Here is an 18,851-nt window from a genome sequence, read left to right on the forward strand (position 1 = left end):
ACTTATTCCAGTAAGTTTTTTAAACACCTCTTTCAATTTTTCATTGTTATTAGTATCTGTAAATTGGGAAGTCTGTGAAAGGTGCAAACTGGTCAGTCATGGAAGACCAGTTAAAACACAGTATAATGGTAACACAGATGCAATGAAATGTTTGCCATACAGTCTCTACGTTACTTTCTGCTGCACATGTATTTTATGAAATGCTTATTCTTACATCTGCCTAATAAGAATCAGTTATTCAACAACAACAACAAAAAAGGAATCAACTAACTTTAATAAGAGCATGTAATCATCTGTTCATTTTTTAAAAACTATAAATAGAGTGGAAGGGACTCTGATCACAGAGGCTGGTCTGAGGGTTGGGATAGAAAAAAACTCCACAGTAGACAACAATAGAGAATATGGTTAGCAAGGCAAAGGGAGCAGAGACAAAAAATCTTATAAAGGACAGAAGTTAAAATTAAAGCCAGGGGAGCGATAATGTGAATCATTACAAAGATATATGGAGGCTCAGAAAGGATTAGCTAGTGACCTACAGCAGTGGGGCTCAACAGAGGCTAACCAAGGAAACTGGTATTTGAATCAGTGGCGACAGATGACAGTAATCTGGAATTTCTCAAATGCTGATGGCTAGTTTTCTTAACCTTAAATAAGCTTATTTAATGCAGTTTGTGCGAAATTTCTACATAAACCAAAAACCTGGCAATACTCATTCAACTCTCGCTACTTCCACAGAAAATAAAGCTGAAGAGGTAGGATAACAGAAGGTACACAGCATTCAAAACAAATTTAAAACCAGTATATCAATGCAGAAAAAGGTAAGAATCCCAAGGGAAGAAAAAGCCTAAACATCAAATGAGTTCAGACTGATTCATCAACTACTTCCAGTGTCAGTCTCTCCTAGATAAGCAAAACATACCAAGAAGTTTCATTGAAGTAGAGGTTCATCAGTACTTCTTATAAGGAAGAAGTAATATGCTATGGCTATCAATTATTTTCCCCCATGTACACACAGTCCTCCTTATAACCATCTCTAACTTTAGATTACTAAAAAGAAAGAGATGTTTTAGGAAGCTGATTTTGAAGATGTTTATTTCATGATTTATCCAGATACTACGAGACTCCCTTAGGTATTTCTGTGTGCCTCTGTGGGCCTCTACATCTTCCCTTTGCAAAGATCACACTAGAAAAACAAATGCTGAAAAATATTACCAACCAGAGGAAACCAAAAATAATTAATCACACCAAGCAAAACACCTCCACGGCATTAAGAAAATATTCCACAGTATTAACAATAATCTTAAAAGGAAAAAATTTTGGAACCTGAACTCTGGCATCTAAGTATCAAATAACATTTGTATACTTACGTAGTTTTATTTCTTTCGAGCAAGCTATCTGAAGTTTTCACTGCCTGGGTGTGTTGCATGATATGGGAATAACTGGTTACTAGAACTATCTGCTTCTTGGTTCAGTTGAAGCAGAGTGATATTAGCAATAACAAAGGAATTATTGTACCAATCTCAGGGACTTGCAACAAAAAAAATTACTTTCTGATGAATACACATGATTTAAATCAGAAAGTATCTAACATGAAATAACATCTAGATAAATCAAAAATTAAAACGAGAACATGGTCTTTCACATGGCCAAAATCACTTTTTTTCTCTCTGTGACTTGTGTATTGATCTGAAATTCTACCTCAATATGAATGTAAAGGTAGTACAAATTCACATATACTTTAGCCTCAGGAAATACACGAAGTACCTCTGCAAGTCCCACTAATGCAACTGAAAGTTCATCTTCTGGGACTGGGCTATCCTAAGTCAGAAATTACTATCATTTGCCATTAAAAAGAAATGTGCTGGTAACATGAGTGTTCTGTCTGCCAGTCTCTCGTAAGAAGAATTTTAAACCACCCATTCAGTTAGTGAGACAAAGTAGTAAGTAGAGTGATACAGAAAATCCATTAGCTCTCTTTCTCCTGTATATGCACCTGTATAACCGGTCGGATACAATTCTTTGTTATTTTAGAGGCGCTCCTTTAAAACCAACCTTGCTATCTCTTCTCGGTGAGCAGTCCAGTCACGAATGTAGTCTTCCTGTTCCTTTATTCTGTGCTTGAATGTATTGCTGCTTTGAGCTGCTGTCCCAGAGCTCTGCAGTCGTGTGGTTTTCAGGGCTGGAGAGGTACGTAGACGGGTATGTTTAGGGGAATTACGGTTTGATCCGAATTCATCTTCTGAGGTGGAAGCATAATCTGTAGGAAAGCGCCTCCATCTTGCACTTACTAAATTAGTTTAATTGTTAAAAAAGAAATATTATTGCATCTTAAATAAGAAAAAACAGCATTATTTCAGTAACATCACAAAAATATACAACTACTCATTATCAATCCCCAAATACCTCGCAAAAGGTTTATTTACTACATCTTAAAAAGAAAGCTACAAAATTTGTGTTAAATAATAAATACTGATTAATAAAAACACAAAACTGATGCTCTTTGTATAATGATGAGGGAAGTAAGATGTAAAAGTCAGTACTTGTATATAAGCTCAAGCAAATTATTACAAAACAAGGGCCCAATTCATTAACATTAAAGTATATAGTCAGATTGCACTTTTTCTGCAGATTTTTTCCCAAATTTCATTCCAGGTGTATGTGATACACACACAAAAAAAATGAAGAGACATGAAGGAAGGATGGAGCTGGCACCAAGACTGGGACACATGCTTACATAAGGAAAGTATAAAGTCGTAGATGGTGATAGGGTCTTTTTCAACCTTAATGATTCTATGATTATGTGTTTAGTATGGAAGCAAAATATGTAAAATTAATATTGTGTTAAAAAAATCAGCAGCACTTCTATAAAAAAAACAGACCCAGAACAAAATGTTTCCTTTACTGAAAAGTTCATTTTCCAAATGAATACCTGTTCTGCAAGACACATCCTAGAACTATTTTTCAAGAGGTTTTGTGTTTTTTTTTTCCTTTTTTTTCTTTTCCAATCTGACAATTGTTCCTTTTTTTAAGCAACTACCTGAAGACTTCTCTCGGTAATTGAAAAATAATGCATGCAAATGACTTATAATATTATAACTATTATAAAATGCAAGAAATAATACTGATTTCTTCTGAAACATTAAAAAAATATTATAAAGGAAGTATACATAAATATGAATTTAAGTAACAAATAATGAAAGCAATTTTTACTTGAGAAAAGATTTGTGTAATGCAGATTACATTATGTAAAATATAACATTGGTGTATAAGCTTACATCTCTTCCCTCATATAAAGAATGCATTTTTAATTGCTGGAAATAAAAATGTGCTTGTGTAATTTTCTTTTTGAGGTTTAAATGTGGGCTTTAAATCATGTCCAGTTGTACTTTTTTTTTAAATATTCTAATTTTATTGAAGTAAGTAAAAATGTCTCTCCAATCCTCTACTGATCTCTTTTTAGAGGTTTCAAAGTTGTTTGATCTTAGGGAAGTAAATATAAGCAGAAAAAGCACATTTCCCCACCAATAGCATGCAAGCAACGTGTGACTAAAGTTCAAAGAACTCTATGAGTTGGGCCCACATTTTATCATCCATTTTTGTTTAAATTTTTGTCCTTGTTCAAATTATATATATCAAAATAAATATAAAATTTATCTTAAAATCTCTTAAGAGAGCTAGTCCAGCAACTCAGCACTGTACAATGAGCATATGTAATAATATATTTAAAAACTAAAAAACTGAATGAGAAGTGAAATATCAGAAACAGATTTGATTTCTAGTACTCTACCACTGTAAGTTTCAACATCAGGATCGGGGTCTGGGAGAAGCTTGGATTTCTCTGTGTACAAAATAGTGTTTTATCATGTTAATTAGTTTTACAACATTCAGGTTAGAAGCATTTGCTTAAATAAAATATATTGATGAGATTAGTCTTAGGTCCTCTTTTCCACCCACATTTTTTTAGGAAAAGATTATACATTCAATAAAAAATAAAGAATTTTGTAAAGGCTTAAACATTTCAGAGATACTAACTGAAATGGCATCCATAACAATTGTGTACATAGTATCGTAAAAACCCTCTCAATTTTTTAAGACTAATAAATTTTAAGGCCACAAAATGTTGGTTTTCAAATCATCAGTGGGTATTATCAACGGATTTCTCATTAATATGAGGAAAAAGTTATTGTAGGCCTAGCAGTAAAAATTTCAAAGTTGTATAATTCACAACAAGCAACATCCAAGCACGTTTCCCAGTAAGGTAGCTACACATTTGCAAAGATACGCTTTTAACATTATCTATAAATGATGGAGCCCCAAAACATCATGGTAGATTATGTAGATTCTGAAAGCTATTGTGGAATTGCATATCTCAGACACCAAAGACTGTGAATATCAGTACCACTAACTAGAAAATCCTCCAAAACCCTGGCTAAAATAATCAGCATACAAACCTAATTTAGTGACTACTCTGTGAGAGGTACAATGCCCTGACAACACATTTAGCTGTCAAGTTTGGTGACTTGGACACCATACTCTCACTTTTAAGATCTGAGGACAAACTTGATTGAATATATTCCTTAAAAAATATTCTACTTTTATTTGCATGTTGCCTCCTCAAGGTTTATCTGTTTCAGAGATCCTGAAATTTGGTGCTCAGTAGTGTAGTAATACTAAAATTTGCCTGATAAGGGATGTTTTCTCTCCATTATAAAACCTTTTTTTTCCCCCCCAGTTACCTCAACAGCTTTGATCAACCTATCTGCCAGCTATTTGCAATCCCAGCTAGGTCAGCAAGCCAGCAGAGCTGCCGAAAACAATGACTTGCTCAAGGTGTCTCTGTTCTTACTTGATATTTGACAGTGCAGCTTAGCACTTCTGCGCTAGATCTGATCCTGCTGTTTGTTATGCCAATACATAGCTCCTTCTGTAACATCCTCTTCAACCTTCCTTCGTTGTTGTGAAAATAGGTCTTTGGTCTTATCTGTTTTTATTGATCAAACTCTACTGTTTGATCCAACCTTTCATTGCCTGTGATATAAAATTACTAATTCTGCTTCACATGTCTTCCCAGTGTTGTTAGTTATCAAGCCTCCCACCACAGAAACACCCTTGTAATTACTGTAATGCTGGCAATTCTCATCCAAGATGTTCCATTTACCTGTTTGCCCTTTCATATAAAAATAATCAATATTTCACTGCATCAAATCAGGTTTTTGAAATTACAGACTTGCTGACAGCTCTGACAGTTTTAACGCTATTATGTTGCAATTCATCCACACGAAGTACAAGACAATAAAAAACTCCCAGTGAATATATCTTTTTCTTGCCCTCTATTGACAGGTAAGTATGTCTGAACATTGATTTGGGAAGTGCAGAAATAACTTTCTCTTATTAGGCTGGATTTAAGAAGGTGCCAATGTTCAGTGATCTGCAATGTGGTAATAATGTTAAGTGACCTCTGATGAGATAACCCAGAAGAAACATACTTAACACTTTGGTAGCAATCAGTCTTCTGGTAAAAGAAACAAAACCCCAAACCTTATACCAGTTACAATCATTCATTTTCCAGTCTTTCCAAGTCCAGGGAGAGAAGAAAATACATCCCTGTTATGCCTTGATTAAATGTACCTCAAGTAAAACACATTTAAACTGTTGAGGCACTTTTGTCAAGCACTTCATGGGTATTTTTCAAATCTGCTAAAATTAAGTGAATTCTTGACTTTTCTAGAAATAAAGTTAAATTCAGGAATTAAATAATTTGGATCAAAAAGATTCTGCTGTGTTCTACTTTTATATATTGCATACAAGTAACACATTCTATTAAATTATTTGAATACATTAATCTACAAATAAAACTATAAATAATATCATCAATAACTTGATGCATTGGTGGTTATTAGCGTCACATAGCTAATGGGAAAATGTGGACTTACTAAGTAGTGGCTGATATATCATAGGTGATGTGTGTGTATATATATATACTTCTCTATATACTAGATTACACCACATTCAAAGCAATTCAGATTTTCCTAAAGTATAATTTAGTATAAATCAGTAAAAAAATTATACAATAAGGCTACTGATACAGACAAAATCCAGAAGTCTTAATCCTCAGCAATAGTAGTAATAGTTTTTACTAACATAGTAACAAGACTTGATTGATTTATTAAGCTATGATTTCCTTTTGAAAGTATCTGTCTGCTTTATTAATGGCTTTCCGATTTTGGCCTTTACATTGATAAGTTTCTCCCGGATCTTGATATATATTAACTGATAAAGTTTTTTATGAAAGAAGCTATTCCTACTGTAGATTTTTCTAACAGTCTTTTTAAAATACCTAGCTTGTTATGTTGGTGTAGCTCATGAGAAGATGGCATCTTTTCTCTCTTGAAAACAGATTATTATATACAAGCTATAGTAAACTTTGAGAATGTAATGTAGGTAAATGAAATGAACATTAAGCAAAGATGACTGTGATGAGACTAGTAGACTGGGAAGAGGAAGATACACCCACTCCCCTTCAAAGAAGCAGCAAACAACTTCAATGCAGCAACCTTTGAAAAGTTTAGGAAGCTGGCAATACTTCACACAGACACAAAACTCAAAATCTATATAAAGTTTTGTGAAAACCAAAAGAAGTGGTGAATTGACAACATTCAGGCTTCACTTTTTAAAAAATTAGCAAAATCACAATGTGAACTACTATTAAGCATCAAAGTAAACATATGGAAGTCTTAACTGACACTCTTCCCTGAGCTAACTTTGCCACCTTTCAGGCTGCACATATCAATTCAAAACTTCGATTAAAATTGAAAATATGCTACTTTTCCAATTATATCTTACAAGGAAAGACCAAGCTTTTCTTTGAAGTTTAACCTTTCTTTTTTGTACCTGTCTAGACACCTCTCATAGTAGCAAAAAATTCAACTTTACAGTTCAGCAAACACCTCATTTATATCTCAGCAAAAATTTCTATTCAGCTAATAAATGACACAGCCAAAAGATAGCTGTCTGGGGAATACCTACTGCTAAGCATCCTAACAAGGGCCATTTGTGATATACAAGCAACAAAAGGACAGCAGAAGTGTGGGAATTTAGTATTATAGTTGTTTATATCAACTTTGAATGGGATGCAGTAAAAGAGAATATAAAATCTCAGTATCAACACAGCACTCGAAGCTACTCTATTTATTTTGTTCTTTCTTAGGCTGTGGATTGGCTGCAAATATGGTAAAGCTGGTAGTATGACAATTCTAAAAACAAGTGGACAGCTATTTTAGATATTCATTCCGCATTAAAGCTCACTTATTTATAATTACCACATTTTAATTTTGATTGATTAGGTTGATTGCTGTTTAAAAAACCCACCACTGCTTCCACTAAGAGTGCTGAATTCTAACAGAACAGTAGGTTAAAATTCAATGATTGTACAGATTTTTCTTTCCATACATAAGGTAACATTATAGTAAAGGAACCACCACAATAAAGAATATGATTTGGAAATCATGATAAAATCATAAATTACCATGATTTGGAACAGAGAATGGAAAATAATCCAAGGCAAGGCAAAAACTTCAAAAGAAATTACTTAGCTTTATGATACTTAGTTAGGTAGTACATAAATTTTTCAACTAGTTACTAGTTGTAATTATTCTTATAAAAAAAATCTCATTTTCATAGTTCTGATTGCATATTTACAAGCCTACCTTATAAATAAGTATTATATCTTCTAGGTAATAAATAGTGCTTCTGACCTTCTGAACATCTACTACTATGACTTGACAGAGATCTCTGCTCTGTTTTTGTAGTAAAGCAGATCAGTGCTGACACATCTGACTGCCCCAATGCAGTAACTGGTTTCAAGATGAAAAATATCCAACGACTTAAAGGATTAAAATTTCTTGTCTTTATGATTTTCAGTGAGAAACCTTCCCAAGCCCTGAAAAAGAAGCCTCTTACTCCAAAGAGTGCATCAACTAAAACTCAACAAATGTTTCATAAGAACCCTTTCTTAAACCAGTTGTTTTGTTTTTTTTTAAATCCACATACTAAAACCATCTAGTATTGTATAAAATTATTTCAAATAATCTCACATACCTGAGGGAGAATTATGTGCTGAAGCCAAGGATTTGGATTTTGAATCTGAAAGTCGAGAAATGCTATTGGCTCGAGTTCTAGCAGAAACTTTACTGCCATCTCCTCCTGCTATCAACCTTGAACCACTTCTGATAATAGCTTCTGGGGTACGAGATGAGGCAGTGCTTCTAGTTATCGTTGCTTCAGAATCACTACGCGCTGATAAAGAGCCAAGTCGATTTCTGCGAGGCTGAGCAAGTAAGTCTATTCTGGAAATATTTCTCCTCCCTGATGGAGGTTTTGATGTAGAACTTGTAGTGGACACTTCAGAAGCCACTGAAGCCTTATCGGCATCAGCAAGCTCGCTATCTGAGACTTCACCAAGCCTTGCCCTGCGCAAGAGAGAAGTCCTTGTGGGACGAGGTCTTGGAAGAGTGGTAGATTTACCAGACTGACCAAGTGCAACAGGAGAGGTTTTTGATTTAGTTGACTTTCCTTCCATCTTGGAATGTAAAAGTTCATCTCCTGAAGCAAAAGGAACTCTTCCATGTGACTTGCCAGAGTAGGTTTCCTGGTCAGATGACAAGATATCAGAAATGGCAGAATGAGGTACGCTAGATGTTTGGTCATCATCTGTTAAATCTACTGATGGTTGTCTCATTCTTCCACTGGACTGCACAGTCTTGCGAGCATCAGCTCTAGACCCACCATCTGAAGATCGACTTTTAGTTTTCTTTTCCATCTTTTCCCTGGCACTTGTTGTAGAAGATTTTAAAACATCTTTTGAAGGGGAACCAGTGGATCTATCTTTATATAAGGTTGTAAAGCTCTTCCGCTTCTGCGTGGATTTTCTCTCAGTGTCACCAGTAACGAGACTGATTGTGCTGGCTGTATCGACATCTGATTCTGGTGAAATGGAGTTATCTCTGTTATAACTAGGAGTGTCAGGGCCTTCATCAGTTTTATTTTCTTCACGCAATTTAGCTTCAAGGAAAGCCATTACAGCTTCTGTGTCTTTTAAAATGAGTGTTGTATCTAGACTAGAGTCAGTGTCCATTGAATCACTTCTGTCACGTAACCTGTTTGCAGATACTAAAGGGGCAGCAGATCCACTTTGCTTATTAATGTGAGGAATAAGTTCTATCGGTATATTTGTGCTAGGTTTATCTATTGTAAAGCTACCTTGTCTCACTAATGGTTTTGAAGATTCCTTTTTGTCTCCTCCAGGTGTTTTAGGACTTTGTCCTCTAATAATTTCCTCATTTTTTCTTCTTCTGCCCTCAATCTGTGCCAACTTAATTTCTGCTTTATCTGTAACATGTCCAGGAGGGTTGTCTTGATTATCCAAAGTTCTGGGTGACATAACAATCTCCTCCCTACCTTTCTCAACCTGGTTTGTAGCAGATTTTGTAGAGGATAATTTTGTGGGTGTCCAGTGTCCTTGCTCCTTTCTTTCTTGTTGTTGAATTTTTGCTAAAGCTTGTTTCACCACAGAAGTTTCTCTGCCCGTTTCAACTCTCTCTTTACTTGAAGAGCTGGGAAAAGAAAAAACTTTGTCTCCATTAGCTCTGGGCGAAAGACCATTCATTGTTCTGGTTGACTTTGCATCTGAGGCACGGCCTGGAGTTTCTTTCTCCTGAAGTTCAGTGTCTTGCTTTTCACCTATTTCTGACCTCTGATGAGCTTTTGCTTTTGAGTTTTCATTCACTTTCTCCTCTTTGGGAAGCTGTGGAAGTGTCCTCCTCTTTCGCTCACCTTGGCTGGTCATAGAAGCAGCTGAACCAGCACTTCTAACAGAAATACCAGATTCACTGATGTCTGTGTCTAAAATTGAAAGAGAAAAAATATCTAATAAGACATTCCATAGCAAGGTAAATAGATTAAATTTTTAAGACTGTGTAAGACTAATGCAACAACACAAAACAGAACTGAAAAAAGTCACGTCTATCCTGTTGTTCTATGGTGGATCAATTAGACAAACACAGGTTTGAAAACATTTAATAAACTCTTTTAGCCAGCTGTGTAAACTATGATCATACATATAAACTAAGCTTTTATGATCTCACAGTGGGTTTAAATAGGTACATTAGAAATCACTGTTACATCAGCATACCATTATAAGAGGAAGTGGAAAGCAAGTCTTACATTCCTAAACACCTTCAGACCAGATTTCAAATCTAGCAAAAAGACTTAAGATTGTCCTTCTTCCTCCCTACTTGCCTGTTCTACAGCTCATAGTCTTGTCTCATGGAGAGACTACTTCCTCTCCCTGCAAGACCTTCCCTCACGCAAAAGGCTGCAGTGCTGGGAGACACTCAGCAATATTGAAAAGTCCTACTCATGAACAAAGAACTTACTCTGGTTGAGAGAACAAAAAAATGCTTTTAACCCAAACAAGACAATTTAGTATAGCAGTATATAGAAGATGTCTAAAAAGCATCAAAAGAATGCAGTAATACTGCTAAAGAACTTTCACGGATGTTGAATAACCCTGTTTTAGAAAACAAACTTTATTTTTCTGCAGTGATGACTGTGCCCTCCTTGCTCATTTAACAAACACAGTAGTTATGCTGTCAGAAACAATCAGAGATAATATGAATTTCTCTATGAATTGCTCTTACTTTGAATACTTGGATAAAAAAAATGCCTTTTGCAGTTAATTTGCCAGCTGTAGCAAGATAATGTCACACACTTGTAAAGACACATCTGTCAATTCACTTTTTGCCAGGAGAGATCTATGAACAACTGCTCTGCATACCCTGTTGGGATTTTCCTATCACGGCTTGCCACCAACATTGGATGTTCCAGGAATATAAACTGGAGTATAGGGCTTCCCTTTCTGGAAGAATTCTCCAAGCAATTAACTGAATATCAACAATCACACTGTATATATACCTGCAACTTTTTATCTGTGTTCTTCAGTCCATCTTTTCTCTTTGCACAGTGTCACACCTTTGATGAAGAATTTAAAATGACTCACACTTTTTTTTCTATAATCCATGATAGGATATTGATTTTGAGAAGAAGGAGGTATCTCTGAAATCTAAGCAAGGTTTTCTAATTCCTGGACTGTTTTTTTCTTGAAAGTTACGAAAAAAAGTGAAAGTTCAATGAAAATCAATATGATTGCTATCTGTGAAGATTGACTTCTTTTAGACATAGTCACCAGATCAAATATTTTATATACATATAAAAGGCATGTAACTTGCTTCTTGGTGAACTTCAAACAGCCTTTAGTAAAAAAAATGTGTGGAGTTGTTCAGTGTTGTATTTGGCTACATATGTGTTACGTGAAGTTTAACTACAAAGATTTCTAAAGAAGATACAGGTATCTAAGTCAACAAGACAGATTTTGTGAATTGGTCTTCTGACATACATACCAAATTTTACTTCTGTTACATTTTTGGTGCTTGAATGATTTATCTTTCCTTAAGTATTTTAGAATTTTGCACTATATGTATGTGCTACACAGTAGTTGCTTCACTTTATGTCATAAAGATCTTAATGGTAAAAGAAGACCTCATCTCTACAAAGAGAATCCTAGTCCCATCTGAAAATGACAATTTAAAACAATACGGAAAACAAAAGACCATCAAATCCCCCGATTACCACCCAAAGGATGAGTCTCAATAGCTGTGATTTTAAGTGCCCTGTATGTACACCCAATCCTCCCAAATAGTGCAAAATTTGCTCTTGATTTCCATTGTTCTTCGTATATCAGATAATTTAATTTTTCCCCTTTCCATTTCGTTTCATTTTTAGTATCCTAGGCAAAATTCAATGATTATGAGGGGAGGAAGAGCTACGATAGAAGCAGCAGTTACTGGTAAGAACTCTTTCATGCACTGATACAGAAGCTTGCATTATACAACATCAAAAGCAGGACTTCTTTGCAAAACTTCTCCCAAAGATGATCATAACCTCTAAAGTGAAATTGGGAAGAAGAAAAAAAGCGGAGGAGAAGTAAAATACGGTAAGCAACTCCTTTGTAGTCAAGAGTGTAGATGTTAAAAAACAAACCGCTTAAAAATCAGAAATGTGAACAGGTAAACTATGGAGAGACATAGCCCGACATCTGGTACTACAGGAAAGGGAGATAAAGTGGTTCATTGCTAAGGTTTCTGGCTTTTTCAAGAAACAGAAGGTTTTCTGTACTTCCAAGGCAAGGAAGGATACTATGCTTCAGCTGAATACTGGTCTCTCATGCTGGATTGTTTAACAGTCATTATATTAAAGTAATGACTATTAAATAAAGTATCAAGAAAGATGTAAGGAAAGAAACATACTATGCAGACCAACCGAAATTGCAGTCAAGTGAAAGTTTCTCTAATATGAAACAGTTTTTAAACTTTCCTCTTTCAGTAACATTCAGTGTAATCCTGCCACTCATCTGCCATGCCAGACAACACTACCACTGAACTTGTTTTTACACTGTTTCTGCTAAGAAGAACTTCAGGTGAAGATGAGGTGTTAAGAGTAAGAAAGCTGCTTAAGTAGCATACATAATCACTTTTTTCTCCCTTTCATAGGTTTCTTCAGCAGAAATATGACAACAAGAAGAGTTTCTAATACCATTTTCTAATGGAGCAGGCACAGATGAGTCCAATCTCATGTCATCTTCGTCATGGCGTGTGTGATTAGCAGCCAAACTGGCCCACTGTGATACCCAGCGTTTACCTCCAGGATTAGTAGAACCTTCCTAAGGAATTAAAAAAAACAGAAGAAAATTACAACTGTTTGATAAAAAGCATGCCATCTTTCCAGGTTTTTCCTGAATAAATATGTCAGACACTATTTTCCTGGAGGAAGTCGAAAAAATAGTTTACCTCAATAAATTTGAGAGTTCCCAGCTCTAGAATGGCAAACAAACAAAATCTATATAGTTGCAGAATCAGTACCAAATAAACAAGAGTTCCTAGCGCAGTGAACTTTTAAACATCAGAACCAATAAAAAAATATATCAGAACATTTGCTAATTCTAAGATCAGGTTATTTTCAGTCCTCAGCTCAAATGTGCAGGAAAAAACTATGGGGTGGGGTGGTGCATTAAAAAATTAAAGATGTGCTTCAGGAAGACAAGGAAGTGACATTTTACTGGTTTAGAAGACCCTCTTGTCCAGATGAAATATTGCATTTACTTCATTATAGAAAGACTACCTTAAGGACTGAAGGGGTAAGGTAACTTATGATGGAAAGGAAAGGAAGCTCAGATTATTTGTTTGGCCTAAACAAAAAAAGAAGCAAAGATTAGATTTAAACCATCCTATTGGGTAACAGTGAAGTCACTGTCATCAGTATCTGATAATTTTTACTGAAGCTAAACCAGAGAGAAAATTAATTTACTTTCTGGACAGTAAGCCTTTTGAAACCTTGAAATTTTTTTAGATGTAAAAAAGCATAAAATTAAACCATCTTCTTGCGTTGTTACATATTTTTTTAAAAAAACTGATTTCTAAAATATAACAACATTACTGTGTTATCAAATATATTAGTCTCTCTTGCTTGTATCTCCAAATAAAGACACCTGGCAACTGCTTAATATATGTACATATCTGCACATGCACACATACACACACATGGGCTGTACACTATCAAAGGTTTTATAGAAATTTTGATAGTCTAATTTATTGTACTCAAAAGACAAAGTACTGCAAATGACAGAAATCACGGACTATAGTTCCAAAGGAGTTACATAACCATCGGCAATCCAAACGAGCAGTAAGAGATGGGAAACCAGTGGAGATACCGGTAACTTGCTTAATAAAGACACTTGTAGGAGCTATTTCAAAGGTCAGCTGAAGCTCTGCTGCCTCTTCAAATCTCCACACTTCTATTCTAAACATTGATTTTTGCTCAATGCTTTGGCCACTTTGGGTCTTTGACCAGAACAAACTATATATTTTAAAAAAATTTATTTAGCAGAAATGGAATGGTGAATAATGTCACCTACTGTATAATAATTTCTTTCAAGTTGAAAGTTAGACTTTTGAAAAACTTGAATTTAGGGTCTTGAATTTCTCCTGATTCATGCAAACAAGTGCAACATTATGAATCTCTTCCAGAATCTTATGAATGTAGTAAATCAGAGATGCACCAAGTCATTTGTTTGAACTATTATACAAATTTCCACATTTTGAATTAATTTTTTAGAATCAAAATGTTATGAAATTCAAATCTAATAAAAGCAAAGGAAGGCAATTCAATGCTTGTTATTTATGGGCATTTCTGAACACAATGCAAGGAAAGGGGTGCCAGGAAGAATATTACAAAAACCCTGTGCAAAAACATGCAGCATTTATGCACTGACAACTACTGCTGAAACCTCATTTTTCTTTCTTATCTCTAAACTTTCTTCTCTCTATTTCCCGTCTGTACTAGTGAACTTCCATCTTTAATAATACAATTAATTACAGCCAAATCCAAACATGACAGATGTCCCAACTGTCGGCTATAGAAAACTCCAAATAGTTCCTTCTGTACCACCTAAACAATTTTAGAGGTAAATATGTGTCAGAAACCTGAATTCTACTTCAAAATGGAGAAACATGTTAAAGACTTCACAGATTACCTGTAGTAAAGCAACAACATAAATTACTTTTCTCTGAATGTAATTACACCACTAAAAATGGTTTCTATATTGCAGTGAATGTGTGTGCTTTGCTAACTCTCCATATATACAAGCACAAACAACAAAGCTGTGAAAAGCAGTTTCTTCTGATAGCAGTTTAAGCACATCCAAAAAGTGTAAGGTTTATAAAACACATATCTAAAAAGTCACATATAGTTATCCTAATGCTCTCCCTATAATCCATATCAATTTGTACCCTACAGGCTCTCAAGTAAGCAATCCTTGAAATCTTCTCTTGAATAATACAAAGAATTTCCTTGTCTTTCAGAAAAGCTGAGTTTACATGTCACATACCAGCCTTTTAACTTCATGTTAAATCTGCTTTCCCTTACACTTACTGCACACACAAACTCAACAGGAGCAATAAATCTTCAGAAAATGTACCAACAGATTTCTGTGGACTGATTATTCAGCCTAAAGACTGAGGGTTTCAGGCTCCACACCTGATAATAATCCACAGCACACATTACACCTGGAAGCACCTCCAATACTCGGCATTTCAGAGCAGAATAATATTATTTTAAAAATAAATTTCAACTAGCTGAAATTAATTAAATTTAAAAAAAAAAAGATGTAAAGATGTCTTTTCAGACACATAGCTCCAGTCAGTTCCAGTTGCAAGAATCGTATTATGTCACCTTTTCAAAAACTGACGTGCTGTCTTGCAAGCAGATCTTTTAGTCCCTCCTCACTCCACCTGCTTCAGAACTACATTCCTCCTGGGGTGATGATCTTTTTACAAATTTCCATATATGCTTTATTTACAGTCAGTGTCTTCAATTTGTTCCTGGAACAACACTGACACCTACCTCAAACAGTTCTATTTCCTTCTGTTACATTTACTTCATTTCTATATCCAACCCCAGCAACTGTACCCATCTCAGCTACTACTCTGCTAGACTAAATGAACAGCATTGATGTGTTCTTGTAAGGTAAAGCTCCATTCCCTTACTAATCTGAGTAGACTTCTTCCTTCTCTAGACTTGCATTCACTGTTCTTAATCAAGAATGGTAACAATTCCAGTGCCATTATTACAAAGGAAGCTTTACTGTGGCAATAACACTGCCTTTTTGTACTAACAACACATTTCCCAGGTATCCAAGGGTCCTATTTGCCTTTTCACAGCCATATGATATTGATGAGACATCATTCTACATTTCAGTATAGCCCCTAAGTTCAAACAAAAAAGCAAGTATCAAACTTCAAACTGAATGGTTTGCTCTACAGAAGGACAGGAAATTACTGTAATTAGAGATGACAAACAAAAGGAAATACAGCCTCTAAATACCCCTCTTTTAAGAAGCAATATAGCAAACATTTACATGAATGAAGTTATTCAATATTCAGAATGTCAGCAGTACTATTTATTTCATCTTTAGTGGGAAAGACATGAAACGGGCATCAAAACTGCAACAGGAATATTGTAGTTAATGGCACTGATGACCCTGGAGATGAAGAATCAGGTTTCTAAGTGTGCTTTGGTCTTACAAACAAATACAAAAAAATCCCAAACAACCCACAAACTAAACAAAAACCAGAAGCATATCAAAGATGATGCTGATAAACCATTATTTAAGAGCTGTTGTTAGCATAGACAACTGACCACTGAAAATTAAATGAAGCTGGATGGATAAATGACAGCCCAAATGCTGCCTGCAGTATTTTTATTTATCAAGCTCACATAATAAGAATAAATAATATTGACAGCAATAACAACAATAACACTCTTTGTTCTCTACCTTATTTAATTTTTGTTGTTAAATCACACTTACCTTGGTTGGCAAGTGGCAGCTTATAATATAGAAAATAAAAACATTTAAATATTTTAAATAGATGGATTTAGTACTTTTACTGCCTATATTTAATCACTGAAAAGGCAAGAACCAGTGTATTCAGGCTCAATGCAACAATGTCATGACATTCACTCTGCATTTTATTCAGTCTTATGACAAACACTATTCCAAAGTACTAAAGATTGTCATATCAAAGGAAAAGCTGAGAATTTCTTTAATAAGAAAAGCAGTTTCTAGGTCTTTTCCAAGCATGTTATTCATGATACTTCACAGGCCCTTTAAAGTTAGGATATTTAAGTTCAGAATAAATCTTCAACCCCCAAAGTGACTCTAGGTGAACCGGCCCTACCTTGGCCATCTTTTCCATCTTCCTTAACTGAAATTTCTTAAATTTTTATTCTTTGTTTTTTCTATTTCAATCATGTTCTGGATTCACCTCATTCTGCTAAACCATCTACAAGAATAACTGTGATGGGCAGCTGGAGTAAAGTCCATCCACAATCTGAGTGGACACAAGACTGGAACACTGAGCTACCCTGACCGTACCTGACTGTTTAGCCACAATCTTCAATTAGGCTTATTAACTTATGATCTGCAGCTCAGTAATGCAGTAAGTCTTGAAAACCCACAAGTAGAAAAGTTTGTATATGAGAACACGACACCTGCACACCTTACAAATCAAACATATTTGCCTCTCTCTTTCCTAATGAAAAAACAAACTGAGAGCAAGTTTTGGCAGTAAGACTTTAGATACAACAATCTTCTCTCAGGAGTTATCCTCATGATTGTTTCCCCATTATTTCCCTACAAAACACAACTCTAATTTTCTGAACTAGCTTTTCTTTTACTTCTACATATCTATCAACCAACTCCTATTTTTAACTTTCTCTGACAAGCCTTTCTTCCACTTTCATCTGTCCTTGACTCTTCTTACACTAATTCTTGCTATATCCACATTGCTTATGTCAGTTTTCCTCCTTGACTTACTACACACTTCTCATTTTTTTCCACATCATCATGACTTGTAACAGTATTCTAAATTATGCTAATAACCTATTCTATTGAAAAATACAAAGACCTTTTAATGCAGCCACAGTAATAGAATGGCATAATTCTTGTAATTTCAACCCAAATCAAAGTGAGTTTCAGTATATTGTTGCTATAAGGTTTCTTAAACCTGCCCTATCATTGCAGAAGAAGTCTCAGTCCTCCAAAATCAAAGCCTGTTATTTGCAAAATATGACACCTGGAAATCCCTATTATGTTTATAAAATATATCACATATTCTGCTTATGAAATTATACAAGTCAAAAAATACCAATACTCTAGAAAACTGATACAGCACAAAAGAGCTGAATGCTGCAAAAGGCGTAAAAAAAGGAGAGAAAGAACAGGTTATAGAATTGTGCAAAGCAGCAAGGTGAAAGGCAAAGTTTGGTAAATTCTTCCACTCGATAAGCCTATGCTATATGGCAATAATTAACAAAGCTGTAACCTTAGGGAAACTAGTCAAAGACACTCCTCTAGACAGAATGATAGACAGTGTCTTAAGAGTTCACAGTAACTAAAATACAACCATGATAAACCACACATTCTCTAGGAGAAGCAGATTTGTAGATACTAAACCTGACGTATTTGCATAGCAGGCACACTACATCATATTTTAAGCTCTTAATACATTTTTAAAAAATGCTTATTTATAAAGTTTGCTAATTTATAGGATCATACTTCAAACATAGTCTCCTAAGGGAAGTAGAAGTTAGTGTGATGTGCTTCATTACTGTTACCAGATTAATTCTGCTCCAGTGTGATCCTGTTCTGTTGCAGACAGATTTCAAGTTACAGTTTATTCATCTTTATCCATCACAATGATATCAGAATGTGTCCCAAGATTTCAATATGAAATACCATTAATATCTAGCCTGTGTGCATATTCTGAGCCATATATAAAACCAGGCACGTTTTTCTGCTTAATCTTTCACTAACTGATTAAATTCTACTGCTTCTAAAACAACTAATACAAGTGACTCATCATGAGTGGCATCTCACTGGAGAACTTACTGTGAACATAAAAACCTAAAGTCCTCTGGCTTCAGAAAAAAAATCTGAAAAGTATTATCCACCTTTTTTTCCCAGCTGACTTGGTATCACACATTAAATACATACATCTTATTTCTGAATATTAATATAGTTACTTTTTTTGGGCTATAAAACATAATCAGCCATTCCTCAGTTCTGTTGCATAATTTAGAAGTAGTGTATACTGTGCCAATGTATCTTGCAAGAAAACTCCTGCTACATTTCCAGTACACCGGCGTTAGTGCACATAGAAAGGTAGCAAAGTTTAAAACAC

At 34.9% G+C, this 18,851-nt stretch overlaps 1 protein-coding gene across 11 annotated transcripts in view; it reads right to left on the bottom strand.

The window, feature by feature from the left end:
- The window catches only part of CEP170 (centrosomal protein 170), a 103,441-nt gene that overhangs the window by 16,172 nt on the left and 68,418 nt on the right, over nt 1-18,851 (bottom strand). For 6 of the 11 annotated variants that reach the window (XM_027887283.1, XM_027887281.1, XM_027887278.1 and 3 more), the window contains 4 exons: nt 12,649-12,775; nt 8,098-9,900; nt 3,788-3,838; nt 2,053-2,287 (listed from right to left, as the gene is read on the bottom strand). In XM_027887283.1, coding sequence (XP_027743084.1) covers nt 2,053-2,287; nt 3,788-3,838; nt 8,098-9,900; nt 12,649-12,775 — 2,216 coding nt within the window. The remainder of the gene's footprint in view (nt 1-2,052; nt 2,288-3,787; nt 3,839-8,097; nt 9,901-12,648; nt 12,776-18,851) is intronic. The other 5 variants (XM_027887286.1, XM_027887280.1, XM_027887279.1 and 2 more) reach the window with 3 other exon arrangements.

This window comes from Empidonax traillii, unplaced genomic scaffold (assembly GCF_003031625.1).
Source record: "Empidonax traillii isolate 1590-97213 ecotype Southwest subspecies unplaced genomic scaffold, ASM303162v1 scaffold206:size1282135, whole genome shotgun sequence".
NCBI lineage: Eukaryota > Metazoa > Chordata > Aves > Passeriformes > Tyrannidae > Empidonax > Empidonax traillii.